The following is a 20,916-nucleotide window of genomic DNA, read 5'->3' as shown; positions in this document are numbered from 1 at the left end:
GATTCCCCATCCATACAATGATCACTGTAGCCATCTAGACCCCTAAGAGAATTATTACTCCTAGACAGCCAAGCTTTTTGGAGCTGCACTTCCAGCACTGCATCCAATACCCACATGTAACTATTTAAATTTCAATTTAATTACATTTATATAAAACAAAAAATATTCAGCTCCTCAGTTGTAGTAGCCACACTTCAGTGCTCAACAGACACATGTGGCTAGAGGCTACTGTGTTGGACAATAAACATAGAGATTATTTCATCATCACAGAAAGTTCTATTGGACAGCACTGGGCTAGACACCAGGAGGTCAAGACTTTGAGTTTAGACCAAATCATTCAAACCATTTTTAATGATAATTTTTCCACAATGTAATTAATATTCGTATCTACAGAGAATATAAATTAGGATTGAACATCATACTTTTGACTTTGGACAATGGTTCTTGAAAGTCAGTTGTACAGAAGAATCATCTGTGGAGTTTGCTAAATGCAGATAACTCATAGAGTGATTCAGTAGGTCTGGAATGAGGATCCAGGAATCTGCATACTAAACATGTGCCCTAGGTAATGCTGACAAGGGTAGGTCCTAAACCACATTTTGAGAAACACTGTGATTATAAATCAAAAAATTCCAGTGATCAGTTTACACATTCTGATTCATTTTCTTGTACGGGTAAGTATTAATATGTGTACATAGGCAAGCCCTTGTCTCCTTACAAAAGTGCAAACTGTTCCACAAAGGCAAAGGAAGGAGATTTCAAGGTATAGTAGATCTGAGTAAGGATGAATACAGAGAGAAAAGTCAAGAAGACAGACGCACTAGAAACAAATCTTTTGAATAGAAATATTCCAGAATATCTATACAGGGCGGAAGCTGTATAGCCATTCAGCTTCTGGAACTCTAAGGCTCTGGGAACAGCTTTGAATCTTGAGCTAGCAGGAAAGGAGAAAAACTCTTTGGTAGTGTAGTTTCTGAAGATCTGAATATTGCACGTAAATGCTAAGTATGTACAAGATGCTAGCCTATGTGCTAAGAGATTAGTAAAGTAAGGTTTTTAACTTCAAGGAGCTCAATCTAGTGCGGGAAGAGAAACCAAAAATAAGTATAATATAGTAGCAGGTGTCATTTCAGCTGAACCTTAAATGGTGAGTTGCTCTGGAGTTATTGGAGAGGTAGAAGAATGACAATTAAAATACAGAGAACAACATGAAGAAAAGCACAAGAGCTTGAAAATTTGGAGCATACCTGGTGACCTACAAGTGGGCTAGAGTGGCTAGTGAATAGGGTTTAGAGAAGTTTGTGTAGTGGGAGATAGGGGTACAGATGCATTCTGGGTACCTGGGACAAGACCATGGATGGCACTGAATGCCTGTTTGGGAAAAAAGTATCCTTTAGAAGGTGTTTGAGGAGAGTAGTGATATGAGATCTGCATTTAGGAAGAACACTAACAGCTAGGCATAAAATGGAGTGGGGAGAGAGTAGATACTGGGAAGATGTGCTATGATTTGGCCATCTGGCTGCATGGAAGAAAAACTGCACTCTGGTTGCAGAGAGAGAGAAGCAACAGAATATGAAAGAGATTTTTTTTAAGCTGAAAATCTGAAAAAAGAGCATGAGTAGTGGCAGTGTTTAGAAGCTGTTGGGAATGCAATGATCCATCATGACTCTGGCAATAAAAAGTACCAGCAATGAGGGTCAGAAAGAAAGTAGAATTCTCAGCAGTCTGGTGAGCAGACAGCTCTACACCATCTATGTTTTCTGAAGATATGGACAATGGGGTATCTTCTATGGGTGGCACACAAGTGGGCAAACAGCTTCTTCAGCCCTTAAAGACATACAACATACTGCATAGTAATTAAGGGCTTAGGCCCTGGAGACAGGCTTCCTGGAATAGAATCTTGATTCTGCTACTTAGTAATTGTGTGATCTGTAGGCAGGTTACTTATTGATAAATTCTGTCCTGTTTATTCTACCCTTAAAATGAAAATAATATCACCTACCTCACAGGAATGCTGTGAAGGTTGATGAGTTCATACATAAAAGGTATTTGTAACATGGCCTGGCACATAGTAAGCACTCAATAAATGTTAGCTATTATTATTATGTGTATGTATGAGTGAAAGACACACACTTAATTGTGCTAAGTTCAATGTTCAATAACCCTTGAAGGTATAAGTGCTATATCTAAGGAATGGTGATCAGTATAGTTTAGCAGCCCAAGGGACATCTGCAGTACACTGTCCTGCATAGGCAGCATGCCTTAATATTACTCAAAATGAGTATCTTAAGTCCATTTTGAAAAAAGACAGATATGAGTAAGTTTTCCAGCTTGTAAATATTCTTAGTGATTCCCCTTAAGTAAGCTAGTGCAAGTTGGCTCCAGCATACCACTGGCTGGTGTAAACTAGCCCTTATACTCACATCCGTAAGACCTGACTTTCACTTCCCTAAAACACACTCAAAGGTATACTGAACGGAAAAACAGCCGGAACCTAGAAATCTACTCCTTTTCTAATTTCTCTTGGCCTCAAACAGCAGGGGGAAAAATGATTATTTTGCAGATGAAAGACTTTCTTTCACCAATCAAAAAATATCAATTCCTTTAAAAACCATAATAAGCTCTTTTTCGTTTATATTTAAAGTGCTCGCTTCCAGAAAGAGGAATGGAGCGAGGGGTGTTAGCCAGAGCTTCTGACTGCACAGGAAATTTGCCACCTGAAACCAAGTTTAACATGGAGCTTCCAATCACATGCCTAGTTTTCCCTCTAACCCTGACCCATTCCCTCAAGTTCCCTCCTGCATTTTTTTAAGTGTCGAATTCCATTTAAGTTAAATAATGATAAAAGAGCTTTATATCATCCTCCTTTCCATTTTGCTAGGAGGGGAAAAATATAAGAATAGCTTTACTTTAAAATATGTTAAAATACAAAGATATCTTAAATAAGGATAAATTCTAAGTTACATGGTATCTGAGACAATATTTCTATTACCATCTTTCTAAAAGTCTCATAAACAGGTCATAACAATACTTGCCCTATGTCCGACTCATGTTCTTGATAGCATTCTCAAATATTCATTGTCAAATGCTAAAGAAGAGTTGTCTATGGTGTGAGCATCCAGTCATTTCCCCAGTAAATGGCATAGTCTCTAATAAATTCAGATCTAAGAGTGACTGCTTCAAGAATGTTTCCTGAAGAGGTTTTAAAGAACGTTTTACCAGAGAACTAGCATGAGCTACTCAAGCACCTGGGTTCATCTTTCTCCTTTAAAGGAATGAATTTAAAATTGAGAAAACATTTGAGAATTTTAAAAGATGAGAAAGTTCATCTATTTTAGATAGATAGATAGAAACAGAAAAGTGTGAAACTGAGTTAGCTGTATATTTTTTCTGTTGATCTGGATAAAATACTTAAATTTTAAAACATAGCCCTTCATATTTGGCTAGTATATTTTAAAGTATACACATAACTTTTACCAAAACCATCGTATATGTTGAGCAGAATATTAAAAATGAACTAGCTTGTTTTAGAAGGAAAATATTCCACACTAACCTTTTCAATCGGACATTTTACTTCCCAATAACTTTACAAGGCTCTACCTTCATTCATACTGATGTATAAATTAATCAAAACACTAATGTTTCTCCACATAATCTATAAACTTAATCTGGAAAGCACTCACATATTAAAATAAATGTTATGTTAAAAATAGCTCAGAAAAAATCTCTACAGTTCTATCAACACATTTTTTTTTTTTTTTTTTTTTAGTAAATGACTGAACTTAGTCTTCTTGACTAGTAGCTTAAGTCAAATTTACCCTGGATCCATCAACTGAGAGGCACCCTGGTATAAGGGTGAGAAAAAGCACAGATTCTTGAATCAGATCAATTAACCTATGAGTTTGGGCTCTGCCTCTTGTTAGATGCGAGACCTCAGGCCAGTTACTCATTCTCTAAGTCTCAGTTTTCTTACCTCTGAAATGGAGATCATAACACCACTGATTTCACACAGGGTGGTTATGAGAAAAAATTGATCAAGTATATGTTAAACCATTGTGTAAATGTTTTACATCATATCCACTATGAGTCAATTACCAACAACTATACTGTAATTTTAAGTTGTTTTTTAATAGAGTAAAACCATGATGGAATTAAGCATGTATTTACTATTAGGATACAAATACAAGTCAGTCATAAAAGCCACCTAGTTAGCTTTGACATTATTCATTAGGTCACCCTGGAATTGAGAGATGGCAAGGAGATAATGTCACTATTTTTTTTAACATAAACACTTTTATTAGCATAGAGAAGTTCTTTCCAGATATAGTAATTCCAGTTGCATAACATTTTCCACATTTTTCACTGCCAGAAATTTAAACCAGTAACACAGGCCCATGAGAAACCTCTACTTATTGAATAAAGCAATATTTTCCATGAAAGTATATCTATTTAGTTTTACAGTGGAGAAAACGAGATATTCTCTGGTTTTAATCCAAAGAGAAAAACCTCAACAACTTTGCATATTAAAAATGTACAGAGATGGCTCTTCTGGAGTCAAGCATGAATTAGAGTATAGAGAAAACATCCAACAAGCACAACTCTCCAACACTTAGTGAAACAAACCAACCGCTACCCAAAGAAGAAACTGAAGCTATAAATTCAAATAAATGGGCTGCAGGGAGACTACACAAACCTGCTGTTGCTTTAATTGCAGACAATTCAATTCAGCAGCTGTTGGTCCAGGCACTAAGGTTCACTGTATGCTCTTCAGCGTAACCTTGAAATATTCTCACTCACTCACTTCTCCACATCATCTGCATGCTGTCCAATTAATGAGGAGCGAAATCAACTGTCAAACCACGTATCAAAACAGAACATGATCTTTTAGCTCTTAAGCACAGGAGCACAATATTTTAAGGACAATAAAACAAGAATGGAGGTGTAAGTCCTTGACAATAAATGATATTCAAACTTATCAAAACATGTGGTTGTAGAAACTAAGCTTCTGTTCTGTTCAGCGAGAAAGTGAAACTTTTTTAAGGTTTTTTTTATTTGGAAGGATCCTTTCTATCAAACTGCTGTATAAGAAGCCTTTCAAACAACATTCACCAATACTTAATCAGTCTCCAAGTTCTTCATTATTATGGACCAATATTGTTTCTGAAAGCTTAAGAGAATACTTAAGGAACACTTCTGGTCCAACGATATTTTACAATACAGATGGTTTGGAGCTGGCATGTTTAGCCTTGCTGTTTTCAGCACTTTTTTTCTACCAGGAGAACAAACAACAACAATAATATGTAATGTTCATCAATATGAGTTAAATAATGAAATAAAAATAAATTTACCAAACAAATGTGTTCTGGAATGCTTCCTATTTGAAATTTACTTACTCTTAACTGTATATCTCAAATCTAGACAACCAATTAACAAACACAGGAGTTAATAAACTCAAGAGGAACACAATATACTAAGTGTTTTAAAAATTGCTTTTTTCCTTCCAAAGCACTGTCTTCTGTGCGAACACTCTAGGCTATATCACATACTACCAGTTGCAGACATAAGACTTGAGAAATTCAATACAAGAATACAGCAGAGAAGCATGCACAATTAAGGGATCGGGACTACCAATTTAACAGAGAACCCAGATTTTACATAGCAATCTGCCACAAACATTATAGCTAGGGGCAGGCATATTTTATGCAGCTATTTTGTTTAGCTCATTAGAACCTTATTTGTCCTTCAGTACAGTTGAACTGGAGGCAAAATAAGAGAGGAATGCACTTTGAAACAAAAGGAAAATTTCAGGTAAAATAAAACATACTATACCTGAATATTGTACTAGGAACATCGTGACACTCTTCAGGGAACTGTTTCACGTTGTATCCTACCGTGAGTTATTCTCCCCTAACCTCTTCTCTCCACAAAAAGAAAAGCCAAAGCACCCCAAACCCCCACTACACACTACCCCTAACCCACCCCCGCACTGAGGAAAAAAAAACCAAAAAACAGATACAATTCAGCTCAGCTCCGATGATGCTTCTGTTTAGCTCAGCTCCAGCCGACAACTGAGCTCTAGCAACGGAGCATAGGGAGGTGGATTCTGATGCCAGGAGCACTTCCATCCACTTCACTTACACAAAAGCAGGCAGTGGAAAATCCAGGAGCCTTGAAGACAAGGGCTGGAACTGGCTTTTATGAATTGCTATTACTGCATGTGTCACCATCCATCTCCAATGACGGACACTTACAGGCTGAATTGGGAGTGGAGGGGGTGGGGTGGAGGAGGTTGGAGAGCAGGTGGAGAAGCAATTAGCAGTATGTTCATTCGAGAATTCGTTTGGGATTTCATACATCAGTGCCTAAAGAAACAACATGCAGTTGACAAATCAGAACTTTACGATTTGCATGCCTTAGAAGAAATCTTAGCTCACAGCCTCGAACAAAATAATGCTTGCCCACTCGTATAGTGCATGGAAAGTCACCCCTTTGCTTTCTTTTTCCTCCAGCTACCCTTGTTCCTGAGAAATCAACATTCAGAATGAATATTTGCTAATTTTCCCTAAAGAATTGTATTTAAAAGTCTGGAAGCAAAGGAAGTATAAAGAAATTAAATTATATTGAACATGACATCTCTTAACAAAAAGGCAAGAAGCTAATTATTTTAAGCCAACTTTTCATCCCTAGTCCCATTCCCCAGGTGCAGCTTTCATACCTATAATCAACAGATCACACAACTTTTGTGCATATATTTAACACTGAAAAACAATCTATGTATACCTAAAAATAGTTCCATTAAAGTCAAGGTGAGAAGCTAGGTGACCTTTAAGAAGGCACTTTACCTGTAAGTGCTTTAGTTTTACTCATCTGCTAAACTGAAGCACACTTTTTTAGACTTCAAAATGAATCATGAGTAGGAACAAAAAGGAGACAGTCTCTTAGGAAGGAAACATGACACAATTGGAGGAGTACTGGGGCTGGGTATCAGGAAACCTGGGTTCAGGTTCCAGTTCTACAACTTTCTATCTGTGTTACTCTGGACAAGTCACTTAACTTCTTGGAGCATAAGTTCCCTTATTTTATAAATTGTACATAATTGCACCCATTCTGACTGCGTCATAGGATTGCTGTGAAGAGCTAATGAGATAATAGATATAAAAACACTTTGGTAAATTGTAAAGAGCGATAAAATTGTATGGGATTATTATTATTATACCCTGAGACAAATCTTGCCTAAATGACTGAAATGAGGCACCTGTATCATATAAGAAAAATAAGAAAGGACCAATATAATTTCATGAAACATTATCCAATTCTTCCAATTTTAAAATTAGAAGGAAGTACTGTTTCCTCTTAAAATTCCACAGGAGGAAAATCTTTTGAAAAGAAAAAAATTAAATCTGATATACAATACATCAAAAGTTTATTAAAGAGACAAAAGTCCTGTAACTCCTTCTTTCCTTTCCAAAAAGTCAGTCAATTTTTCTGTAAGGTCTAGTATTATGTCCCATCTGGAATGCAAGCTACTAGACAATGAGCATCTCCTTTTGTTAAATCTTTCTATTAACCTGGTACATCCTCACTGCCCAGTGTGTAGAAAAAGTTTCAGGTTGATTATCTAAATCTAAATCCACAAGGTAAAAATCCAAAGTCATGCTTTATGAGGCTCCAAGCTGCCTTGATACTATATATACAGTGGCCAGCTGGTTTCAGCTGGGACACAGTTTTAGTGCATGAAGTCCTGGGGTGGCCACACCTGGGGCACTAAATGATCCAGACAATGTTTGGGGACCTTTGGTTCAGCCAAATCCCACATGTCCTGATTTTCATCTGTATGGTGGTTTCCCAAGTATGTGTCTGTCCACGTGGGCCAAATCTGAAGCAGCCAAAAGAAAGGTGGGAGCTGTAGCAGAAATATCAGATATCAGCTCCCCTTGGCCCCCTCCAATGCCATCCGTGTCCTCAAACAAGTGCCCAGACCACTTCCTGCGAGAAGAAAGAAAACTTTTTTTCTAATTGTCCCCTTGAATGTCATTGCCAATACTGAAAATTCCAGTAAAATATGTATCCAAAATCTATATTAAATCAATGGGTAAAATGGATAATATGAATCACAAAGAGTTAGGTGAGGTAGCTAATAGCAAGTGAGCCATTAAAGGGGGAAGGGGAGGAAAGGGTGGGGAAAGGAGTAGAGGAGAAGAGAGGGGAGGGAAGGAGAGTGAAAGAATCTGAAGTGAGAGCTTCTTTTTTTTTTTCTAAGCAGAAAAATACTTGCTGGAATCATCCAAAACCTCACCTCCTAGAAAGTGCTTGCCTTTTGAGGTACTGGGAATGGCCCATTTACTACCACAGCTGCAATCCTAGCCTTCCGACTGCTTAGGTAAACAGTCAAGAGCTTGAAAAAGCACTGATAGACCTAGCACCAGAACTCACTTTCCTTCGGCATGTGGAAAGCCAGGCAGGTGGGACACAGTTCTCTAGGGGCCTCATCACTGCAACCCTCCACCACAGCCTCACCGGTGGCATGGCTGGCCACTAATAAAGGTGTCAGCCCAATTTCAGGTTCGGCAAAGGAAACTGGCCTGAGACTTCTAAAAACACACTGGTAAGAAAGGAACAAAGGCTGTATTTCAGAATCAGGCTGTTCTGCCTTTGGGCATTGCAACTGAACTCCTCCACACATTTAAGCTGAAATTCATATTCCCCAAGTGCCTCAGAAAGGCCATTCAAAGTAAAGGGAAAAGGACAGGAAAGACGATTTTTTGTTAGCTTCTTTCCTCACCGTCAAAAGATGAGGATCATATCCAGAACATGACTGACAGCATGTACCAAAAGGCAATAAAGTGGAGTGGAAAGCATCAGTTTCAAGCCAGATTAGCAAGAATGGAAATTAAAGCATCAGAGAATCCTGATAAAAGCAAACACACAAACATATACACCAAAAACCACTGCAATGTTTCCATCATTTCAATCTCCAGAATGTAAGCACTAGTGGTTCCCTAATCCACCTGAACTTCTCAGCAGCTGTCACCAAGCCTGACGGATCTTTTCAAATGAATTCCTATTGTTAACCTCCTTGGATTCTGAGTATTTTTGTCAAAAACAAAAATCCCAGTGGAAGATTTCAGATAACCATGAACTTGAACCAAACCATGGACCTAAACTGAGAGAAACAACACTAATTTTCTAAACCCCAAACAAAACAGAATTGTTAATAGTTTGAAAGCAACAACTAGTGAATCAATTTGAACTGGACCAAAGCTTCATGTTTTCTGAATCAATCAAACTTGTACCAAACCCTGAGAGTCCAATCAGTTCAAAGAACACACATCAAGACTTGGTTTCACCCGACTGACAGCCCACAATGAACCACAGAATGGCAATAAATAAGGAGTTGGGAAAACTGAATTCTCCTATTTTTTTCACTGTTTGACCTTGGTCAAGTCATTTATACTCTTTTAGACTCGGCTTGCTTACTTTGAAATGACTGGGCTGGGATTACCAATATTCCAGGTCTAATACTTTATGCCAATTGTGAAATTTAGAATAATGACAAAATAGAGGATGTCACAATTTGGCCCTAATCTTCAGAAGGAGAGAGATGTACCACCCCAATTCTCCTAAGGGTTCATGTTTCTAGCTTTTTTGAAATATGCTTCACATAAGAGTTGGGCAACTGTCTTTGCTCATTGGGCAAATGTGCCTTGGGAATAGTCAGGCTAATATTCCTTTTCAGAATGTTTCTCTTCAAAAAATGTTTCAGGAGCAGTTTGTTTTCCTCAAATGAAAGCTACAGGTGAGTGGTCTGGTCCCAAAAAGGAAGAAGGAAGAAAGTGATCTAAATTATGCTGAGCACCTATTGCATGCCAAACATAGCATGATACTTTATATTATTTTTTAAATTAGTCCTCACAACACAGCTATAGGGTAGGTATTATCATCCTAATTTTATAGGCAAGGAAACTGAGGCTTACTGATGTTAAGTGACATGCTTGCAGTCACCCTACTGGTAAGTGATAGATCTGGGATGTGAACTCAAGCAATTTGAATCCATTACTATACCAACATTCTAATGATTAAAGTCTGAATGACTGAATTCCTTCTTAATTCAGTGATTCAATTACACTCGCTTAGTGAATAATCATCTGCTGAGTTAATACAGTGAAAGTAAATCTCCTTGCATTTATGCTAGATAGACGACTTTCTAAAAAATTTCATCCAACAATGTGGTTAAGACCACTGGGCTCTGGAGTCAGACAGACCTGAGTTTCTTGAATTCTGGCTTATGGACAAGGTACTTAACCATGCTGAGTCTCAAGTTTTCTTACCTGGCAAATGGAGAAAGAAGTAGTACTTACTCATTGGGTTGTTGGAAAGTGTTAATGATGTGATAGCAACTAGCACAGTGCTTGGCACAAAATAATTATTCAATAAATGCATGTTAGAGCTATACTTGTATTCATAAGCAACAGAGCAAGAAAGAAAAGGTTATAAAGAGAAAGGAAACTAGGATTCATTTAACTCAAGTGCTCTTTGGCCTGTAGCACAGATTTAGTTTGAAAGAGGTTTTCAGTGGCCCATCCATACCCTCTAAAACTAAGCTGCATCTTGCAGTAGATTAGCATATTCATGAAGCAACATGATTATACTAATTGGTGGTGCCTAAGTAGTAGCAAGGAGACTTGTCATGTGCTCTGCTGAGCAGCAATTGTCCCTAGTTTCCTGGAATCTATCCTTCTAAAGAGAGGGTTGGAAAGTGGCAGATAGAAGTACTGCTGGAAGTACCAGGTGGTCTAAGGCTCCCATCTTTCCCCCATTCTTCAAGTTCCAGCTTCTATTTCATTCACTCATGGCCCTCTTCGCATATGCTCCTCTCCTCCCTCAGTTTATTCTAGTTTTATTGTGATTCTCCCCCTGGCTCTAGCTCTGTCTCTGCTCATCAGCATCAAATGGTATTTATGGAATGTGTGTCTGGCACTGCACTAGGTGAAGTGGAGGGACATCCAAAAGTTAATCAAAGAGACATGTCCCATGGCCAAACAGATCTAAGATCCACAGGTAGACCAGAGTTTTGGCAACACAGTAAATGCAAGTATAATTGGATTATTTGGTTGATTTCAGAGCACAAAATAGTTTGTTCATCTAGTTAATGATACACATACTGAAGAATTTAGAAAGAATTATACAGTTGTCGGCAACTTGATTTGAAATGCAGAAAAAGATGGATAGATGGATGGATAGGTGATAAAGCAAATAAAGTGTTAACTATAGACTCTAAATGATGGGTATATGGGTGTTCACTGTACAATTCTTTCAACTTTTCTGTATATTTAATTTTTTTCATCATAAAAGGTCGAGGGAAAAAGGAGAGGGGTAGGTAAGGGGTACAGCTTTTTCAACTTCAAATGTTTCAGAACAAAATAACCATATTTATATGGAGAAGCATAAATCAAATAGGGCAAAATGTTAAAAAGTGGTGAATCTGAGTGAATGGTATATGAGAGTCCTTATATGATTCTTTTAACTTTTCTATATTTACAATTATTTCAAAATAAAAATTTAAAAGTTAGTTTATTGAAAACTGACCCCTTGCACCTAGTGTCTCAGTTGCCATTTTTAGTAGAGAGGATATTAGGTCCATAGTAGTAGAGAAATTGGAACGAATGGGGTGGGGGACAATAATCAACCCGTACATATACTTGGGTGCCTACTGTATGCAAGACACTGTGCTAGGCACTGTGGCAGATTCAAAGAGGTTAAAAACACAGTCACTGCCCTGAGAGGGCTCACAGTGTAGATGAGGGAATGCCAAAGCAGTGTCTGAAAGGGTAACTGGCTGGCCAGATAAGTTCTGTAAGACAGAAGTATGAAGATTGGAAAGGTAGGCTGGAGCCAGACTGCAGAAAGTATTGAATGCCATGCTAAAGAGTTTGGACTGCATCCTATGGCTAATGGGAAGCCATTTATAGTATCTGAGTCGGAGAAAGAATATGCTCCAAAACCGATTGGCTACATAGAACAATTTGGGCACAGTTACCTTCAACATACATTTTTTATATTCATGTACTTCTGGCCCTTGTATCTATTTCCCTTGTCTGGATGTGGCCATTAGGGGGTTCCAACATTCTGGATGCTGACCATTTTTTAAACAGCCATCTCTTCAGCCTCTGTCCCTTTCCCTCCCTCAGTCCCCAAGGGAGCTGACCATCACTCACCTCAGCCCCACTGACTCCGTAGGCAATAAATAAGCCTCATACAGTTTTTCAAACTAGCAGCTATGCTTTGAAACTCTGATTTCCTTCATGATAATCAAACCCCAATTACTACTGGGATCACTGATTTGAGTTGGAAAAAATGAATATTCAGCTAACCAACATGTGAAGGAGTGCAGGAAGCTATGTCCTGTGTGTAGAAGGAAACAATTATTCAAAGTGATCTTTGTATGTTGAACAAAAACTTAGTGGAGATGGCATTCCTGAATAGCGGCAAGTGATTAGGGAAGGCCTCTCAGACTGCCAAATCAAAAGGTGGACTTTCTCTGTCTCCAGTTTTTTCCCCATAAAGCCCATCCTCCAATCCAATCATGTTACTCCCGGTTTAAACCCTGTGCTGGCTCATCCCCCGCCTATAGGATAAAGGCCAAGCTCCTTAACAAGCAGACTTCCTTCCACAAGATACCTTTCCAGATCCTTATCCTGTCCCCTCTTCTATACTCCCAGTGGTTCATACACAGTATCTCACCTTTTTCTGAACTATCCATTTTTATATGTAACTGTTTCGCATGTGTTCGTGTTCCCTCTTTCTGGAATTCTTTCCCACACCTCTTTGTCCACCGAGATTCCAGGCAATGCCCACTCATCCTTTGTGATTCAGCAGAGTTAGACTCTGGTCTGTAAGGAACCCACCCCTAGCAATAATTTCCTCCATCATGTTCCCAGGGCACCTTATAACATAGCTCTTTCTCTGAGCACCTTTGCCATTGTAATATAATTATTGGTTTGGGTGTCTATCTTCCCAACTTGACTGTGAGCTCCTTAAGGGAAGGCAGGGACTACTTCTAATTCATCACTGTATTCCTAGCACTTGTCATAAGGTCTGGTCCTGTATATGTGCTTAAATGTGTATTGAATAAATGAGCTTGAATATCAAGTGCTCCTTGAATTCAAACTGAGCATCTCTTGAAAGGTGAAAATTAGAATATTATGTGACCAAAGTAATCCTAATGAAGTGTGTCCGAGGACTTGATTGAAGAAGAAATGGTAGGAGGACATATTACGGGGCCTTACTGTGGGACAGTTTCTGCCCCAGGAAGCTCTTACTGGCAGTTGTTGCTGGCTAAAAAGAAGCGCAGCTGGAGTGGATGAGAAGGGCCCTTACTGCGGATTTCCCCCAAGTTATAATTCACCTTTCACCACTGAAGCAATGTTGTTTATGTAACATTCTCTACAAGGTGTTTCAACTCTTCTGAATTACAGCCAGACTTGTATTTGTATTCTGCCTGCAGATATATTTGGACAAGCCTTGTTAATGAGTAGTCATGGAAAGCTCTCCAGTTCCTATTCTCACCTATCATTATTGTGCTTAAGGGACCATTGAAAAGCTGAGAGCCAAAAAAGGGGGCAGGGAGGAGCTAATAAAAACCATCTTTTATTTTTCTCCTAGATTGCCAATATCTTTCACAGCACCTCTCATCCTACACTGTTTTATAACTATGTATCAGTAAAGGCAAAAAAGAACAATGAAGACTTTAGCAAAACTTTACACTTTGCAGGCAAGAAAAAGAGGAAGCAACACTTAGGCCTGGCATATAAATCTTTAGACATATGATCAGTCGCCACTTCTAGAAAGTAAACATTTCAGCTGTTTTAAACAAATAGCAAAAGCAATTAGCCCTCTCTGTAGACTAAACTGAGGTGTATGTTGAATTCTTTTTTAAATCGGAGTCTGTTTTGATCTTCAAAAATGTCGAACTGGTAAACACTTTGCTTTTTTTGTACATATAAATCTAAAAGCCAAGCCTAGCTTGAGGAAGATTTAAGAGACATAAAATTTGTCTGGGGTGTCTGCCAAATCTCCGCAGCAGAGACAGAAACCCTGGAAAAGCTGACATAGTCATTAACTCTCACAACATCACCAGCAGGTTTGTGCAGGGCTGGATGTACAGAAAGTCACTGTTCCTTCCCTCAAACTGTTTGTAAACATTGAAGTAGATTATTTGCTTATCAGGGATCTGGTAGCTCATTTTTGCCTATGTATCCTACTGGCAGGTATCCCAATTTTCAGTGGAGTAAATTTTCATTTATATGATGGACCTGCTTGTTGAAATCTTCTTTCTTTCATTTGCTCTTTCACACTCATTCTTGTATGTACACTAGATATCTCTGTCTGTCTGTCTGTCTGTCTGGAACGCATAAAAAGGGGGTATTTATAAGTATCTAGTGCAGTGCCTAGCAGAGTGCTTTGCACATAGTAAGCCCACAATAATTCATCAGATGAACTGAAACTCTACCTGTAATTTCTATGTTCAACTTATTTGATCATGGAACAGAACTATGCATTCTTTTTCCTGGAGTATTTAACAGTGAGAATTCCTTACAAGGTGATATAATTTTATTCTGACAATTCATGCTTAGGACTTCTATCCTTTGAAGAGCATCCATTTTTGCACAATGGGTATTATCTGTAAGGAAAATGAAGGAAAGACCACACAGCAGGATCTTGAATGACAATATGAACATCGATACGTTTTTGTAGAGAAAATCAGATATCTCATATTCACCTGATTGTACGTCATCATGGTAATCCACTACATATGTCTAAGATCACTTAACAATGCAAGAATACAGTGCATGCATAGGCTGCATTCTGTAAATAGGATTAACAGTTGAATTCAACCAAGGTCTTCCCTGGGGACAGATTGCTGGAAAATACATCTACGTGACATTTAAAAAAATAAATTAACCAATGACACTGGCTCCCATGAGACACATTGTTTCTTGTACATTCAATTCTATCACAGTTTTCCGTAGGTCTCTGCTGACATCCCTATCCCCAAAGACACAGAATTTCAAAACAGAAAGAAAAACAGAGAAATTGGAGCTCTTCTGTCTCTCCTGCATGAAGTGTTATATACACAAAGGAAAGATGTCTGTATATTAACACAATGTGAACTGTGACGTGGTGAGGTCATGTCGGTCTGGACTGTTTTTGTTATGCTGTGGTCACATATAACTTGCCCAAGGGAATGAACAAAGTCTGTATGCACACCGACAAAGACTGGCAGGGGGCCTCAGGAAAATGAAAGCTGTATTATAGCAGGGGGGTTTGATTTTTTTCTTTAAAAAAATGTTATTATGATTACTTTTCTTCCCATTTTTATTTAATTAATTTTCCTCATCTGTAAAATAGGGATAACTATTGTATGTATTTAACATTTTTACTCTGAGGATGAAATGAAACCCTGGTGGATTGCCTGGCACACAACAGTTAACCCATACAATCCACACCGATATTTGGTTAGCATTAGCTAAACACCTATTATGTGCCAGGCACTGGCCTAAGACTCCAAGAAAAAAGTAAATTGTGGGAGGAAAAGTGACAATGGAAAGAAAAGCAGAGAGCTGATTTTCAAAGGTTTTATAAAGCAGTCTAAGAAATTTGGATTTTATCTTGAGGACAATAGGCTGCCTTTGAACTATTTTATGTAGAGCTGGATAGCTTTAGACTTGTGATTTAGAAACATCATTCATTCTGTCAGCATTGGTGGAGAAAGGATTGGAAGGGAGGCAGGCTGGAGGCAGTAGTAATCCCGGGTACAAGTCATATGTGTGTTGCGGGGTAGAAGGGGGCAGTGTGTCCCAAACTAAGGCGATGGCAATAGGGGTGGACATGGGGAAAGCATTTTTAAATAACTTTTTGAAAATGTACAAAAATGTCATTATAGAGGATTAGCAAAAAATATGGAAAAGACTAAATAAAAAGAGAACTCGTATGTAATCCTTCTATTTATAGGAAAACTCTATTAACATTTTTTGTGTGTGTTTACCATTATGGGACTTTTCCTATGTATGTGCACACAGATGAGGGGGGCTGTGCATGTGTGATATGTGTGTATGTGTGTATGCAGACTGAGATCTGTCAGCTTTATAACCTGAATTTTCTCTTAATATATCACAAACAACTTTCCACATCATTAAATATTCTTTGGTAATATCAATTTATATGGTTACTTAGTAATCCATACATGTACCATAAATGATTTAATTCAAACCTCTAGTATTAGACATTTATCAATAAAATGTTATTTTTTCCTTTTTTCTTTTTTCTTTTGCTATTATAAACAGATTCTGGGCTAGACATCCTGGGAGCTAAATTTTTAGAAACTTCACATTTATTTTCTCAGCATAGAGCCCTAGAAGTTGAAGTGGAAGGTTGAAAGCTATGTTCGATTTTAAGATTTTTGATACATATTGACAAATTCTTTCCAGAAGGGTTGTATCAGATTACAGTCCCACTAGCAGTGTCTATAAATAGGAAGAGACCCATTTCAGAGTGATTTCAAGGATGGTGTCAACTGGATTTGGTGCGTGGAGAGGAGCAATGGATCCTTGGCAGAATATAGGGGCAGAAGCAATGTGAACTCTGTCAAGAGGAGCAAAGCAATGGGCAGGCCTAAGGAACAGGAGGCTGGGTGGATAAATGATGAGGAAAAAAAAAGAAAGGCAACCACAGGAGAGTGGGAGAAAATGAAAAAGAAAGAAAACTCTAGTGAAGTTATACACCCAGGTCACTTTAATTTACTGCTTTATTCTGCAAAAGTAGCAAATGTAGCAAACAGCTAATCTTTTTTTAGTATTTGGCACTCTGCGGTACCAAGGTCCAGAGTTACATTCATGTGAATATGTTGATCCATTCTTTTCATCCAGTCACCATTTATTAGGTGTCTACCATGTACCAAGTACTATTCTGGATGCTTTGGGTATGGAGATGAGACCAGGTCCCTGCTCTCAAGGAGCTCACAGTCTAGGGGACAGGCAGACACATCCACAGACCAACACACTATGGTTGGTCTAGCCTGTGGTACCGGCTAGAACAGAGGAAGTACAGGGTCCTGTGGGAGCCAGGAGCCTACTATTGCTTCCTGTGTGCATATGCATGTGTGTGTGTGGTAGAAGGAGGGGGAGGTGTAGCAAAGGCTTCACAGAGGTGTTGATATTTGAGCTGAGTCTTGAAGGAGTTTCTCAGATGGCTAAGGATCACAGATCATACTCATACTCCTTGTATATCTGTGCCACTGCTCTCAAGGACACTCAGTAAGGAAGTGAGGATGCTCGTGTGTAATCTAAACCCATTCGTGACAACAGCCTCCACTGTTACCTTAATGGATATATGTACATAGCCTGATTTAGGCAATAATATGCTCATTTTAGCATATAAAGGATAACAGGCACGTGGCATATAGGCTTTTAAAATAGTTCAGATGACACTAATAAAATAATAATAATATTCAAGTCTACCAAGTCCAAAGACACAGACATAGAGAATGGACTTGAGGACACGGGGAGGGGGAAGGGTAAGCTGGGACGAAGTGAGAGAGTGGCATGGACATATATACACTACCAAATGTAAAATAGATAGCTAGTGGGAAGCAGCCCCATAGCACAGGGAGATCAGCTCGGTACTTTGTGTCCACCTAAAGGGGTGGGATAGGGAGGGTGGGAGGGAGACGCAAGAGAGAGGAGATACGGGGATATATGTATACATATAGCTGATTCACTTTGTTATAAAGCAGAAACTAACACACCATTGTAAAGCAATTATACTCCAATAAAGATGTTAAAAAAAAAGTCTACCAAGTCCTACAAATTCTACCCCCTAAATGTCTCTCGACTCTGTTCCCTCCTCTCATATGTTGCTCCCTCAGGTCCTCACCAACTCTCTCTGGAGCAGAGTACCAGCCTCCTAACTGGTATCATCCCCTTCCAGTGCATCCTAAAGTGAAAATCTGATCATGGCGCTCCTCATCTAAAACATTTTAATGTTTTTTTTGTTGCCAACAACCAGTATTTTCCAAATTTCAGTCATTTGAGTATTACTTGCTGATTTTCCCATATTCACACACCATGTGTACTATTATTTACTTAATATTCCTATTTAAATCAACTTAAAACTGGTTACTTTGTATGTTCAGTAAACCTTTTCCTAAGTAACCTTAGATTTGATGATGTAATTCAGTTTAATTTTTATAAGCTACATTAGAATATATAATTTATAAAATTTTAAATGTTTGTGGGAATAAAGCATAACTACTATGGTAGATGCCCTATACATTTTGAGAAACACTGGCCTATGTGAGCACATCCAAACTTATCATCATTGTGTTCAAAGTTCTTCACAAATCAGCCCTGACCTCTTCTACAATTATGCCTTCATTTCCCCAAACAATCTGCACCCCAACCATGCTGAATTCCTCAACATTGAATGGACACGCCTTGCTCTTGTAAAAATCCCATGTCTTTCACAGTCTGCTCCCTCTATCTTAAATAGAGGGAGCAGACTATCTCCCCTCTACTCTTCTCTGCCTGGCAAACTCATTATCCTTCAAGACCTATCTGTCATGTCACCTCCTTACAGAAGCCTTCTTCCTGACTCTCCCTTACATTTAGTCACTCCTTCCTTCATCCTCCCATAGCATTTTGAACCTGTCTCTGTTATACTACATACTACATTATCTCAGCCTGATGGGCATCTATCTCCCCAACTAGACCTAGAGAAAGCTCACACCTCGTGCTCTGTTGCATCCCCAACACTTCACGTGGGGCAAAGGTCATGAAGGAGACCAAGTGCCCCAGAAGGTCACTTAAAGTCTAAGATAAAATAAAACCTAAAGTACTGTCAAGGTCCAAATAGCTTAGAGGCATGACATGTTTTTATAAAGAGAATCATCTAATTCAAAGATAGTAATACTGACTACAGTTTTGGCAGACACAATTTGCTACGGCTGCAGTAACAGTTAAGCTAATTTGCTTTTGGCAGCTACTTTACAGCAGACACATACTGACATAGAAACTAAAAGCGAATCATTTGTGTTTTTGCCAAGATGGTCAAATATATCTCACAATAATCTCTCCTTACCACAGATAGAAAGTTAAGAACAAAAGTGAACAGCAGGACCAGCAAACCATGGTGGACAGAGCATGGGCTCTGGAGTCAGAAATCTGCACACCCAAATCCCACCTCAACTCTCCTTACAATCTATGTGACTTTAGGTAGGTTGTTCAACTTCTTGACGTTTTAGTTCCCTCTTCTAGAAAAATGGGAAGACTAGTACCTGCTTCATAAGACTCTTAAGATAATGTGACAAAGTGCTTATGACAGCGCCAAAACATTTATGGGCTCAATAAATAGCAATCATTATTGTTGCCCAATGAAATGACTACAATTCAGGTAATAGGATGTACAAGGACAGCAAATGCATTTCTTAAGAAAATCAATTTATATCACTAGGCTTTAAAAGTAACAACTATAGAGTGTAGCTAAGAACAGCCACAAACAAAACAGTCTATAAGACAAAGCCCTTCTTGGGTTTAAATTAAACTCACACCTGGAACATACCACCACACTTCTTTGTGTTCTCCAAGAATTGATCTCAAATCAGGTTCCCCTAGGATGAGAAAACAAAAATCACCCAATCTTAATTTGTTGTTCTTAATTTTATGATACAGAATAAAATCCAAACTATGAGGATGCTTTAAAGTGTCCTATTACTATGATCCCAAGCTTTTCAACACTATTTCTTCCCCAATCTATCCCTGCTGACACGTTTTACTCCAGTCAGGGAAGCCCACCTGTTATACAAGTGCTCCCTCTTCTATCTACCCTTCTCCAATTCCAACCTCAGTATGAAGAAGCAGTTTCTCCCTCCTCTTTGCCCATTTCAAGTCTACTTTACTCTTTCGAAACCCAAATTAAAATTCATCTCCTTCCCAAAGCCGACCAGGATTGATCTGGAAGGTAGATGAGAGTTTCAAGCCTTCAGCACTTCCAGGGTTAGGCTTGACTTTCCATAGATCAACCCCCCCAACCTCATCGGTATCCCCGTCCACTAACTCCTAAGCACTTTTCGCACGCGTTTGTAATAATAAAATAATACAGTCTCGTTTTGCGCAGTCTACTTTATTCCGTAGTTGGTGTGCCCCTTAAATATTTGTCAACATCAATCTTGCTGGTTTTTACAATAGGTCTAACTCGGTTTTACAATAGGTCTAACTTGCCTTTTATTTTCATCAGAACACTGCAGTGAACCTTAAACACGTATTTCTCAAAAACGAGATTCCTTCCCTCTTCTGCTCCCCACCTCTTCTGGAAATTGAGGGGAAACCCTTTTTGCTCCAAAGACCTGGTCAGGGAAGGGGCAAGCGGTTGGAGGGGCCAATAAAGAGATGGCGACGATCCGGATCTCACCATCAAAGGGGCGGAAAATGAAAAGTTGACAAAAAGTCACGCCCGGGGCGTGGCAAGGAATTCCCATGGCCCCAGAGGAAAAGGGGTGTGTGTGCATTGGGAGGGGTGTGTGCCCAAACCTGAAGTGCAAATTGAAAGAAGAGAGGAAAAAGAGATCGCCCAACTCCTGCAAGCAGCAAGGAGAGTCCAGACGCCGCCCAGGGAAGACCCTGGTGGAGAACCCTAACTTCAGATGTCTGAGGAGGCACAAGGCCGGGGTGGGGGATACGGGATGCCGTTGTGGAGGAAAAAGACAGCGGGCAGATTTGAGGGAAAAGAGAAAAAAGGCCACGCTCCCGAGTCTCCAGGGAAACGGGCGCGGTGAGCTCAGAAGCCCACCCCGACTCGCGGGCCCGATACCCCCCCCCCCCGCGGAGGCGGAGCTGGGCGGAGTCAGGGCTGAGGCCCGCGGCT

General features: G+C 39.2%; 1 protein-coding gene across 14 annotated transcripts in view; it reads right to left on the bottom strand.

Moving 5' to 3' along the window:
- Positions 1-20,916, bottom strand: part of ENOX2 (ecto-NOX disulfide-thiol exchanger 2) — a 299,052-nt gene that overhangs the window by 277,716 nt on the left and 420 nt on the right. For 3 of the 14 annotated variants that reach the window (XM_067723228.1, XM_067723226.1, XM_067723230.1), the window contains exons 1-2: positions 20,274-20,712; positions 19,604-19,663 (exon numbers count right to left, since the gene is read on the bottom strand). In XM_067723228.1, the coding sequence (XP_067579329.1) occupies positions 19,604-19,663; positions 20,274-20,466 (253 nt within the window). In that variant the 5' untranslated portion in view covers positions 20,467-20,712. Of the gene's footprint in view, positions 1-4,693; positions 4,822-5,829; positions 5,910-19,601; positions 19,664-20,273; positions 20,714-20,916 lie in introns of those variants that run through there. The other 11 variants (XM_067723237.1, XM_067723236.1, XM_067723238.1 and 8 more) reach the window with 9 other exon arrangements.

The sequence above is a fragment of the Pseudorca crassidens genome, chromosome X (genome assembly GCF_039906515.1).
Source record: "Pseudorca crassidens isolate mPseCra1 chromosome X, mPseCra1.hap1, whole genome shotgun sequence".
In the NCBI taxonomy this organism is placed as follows: Eukaryota; Metazoa; Chordata; class Mammalia; order Artiodactyla; family Delphinidae; genus Pseudorca; species Pseudorca crassidens.
The sequence above is the reverse complement of the archived record's forward strand: the minus strand, read 5'-3'. Positions and strand labels throughout refer to the sequence as shown.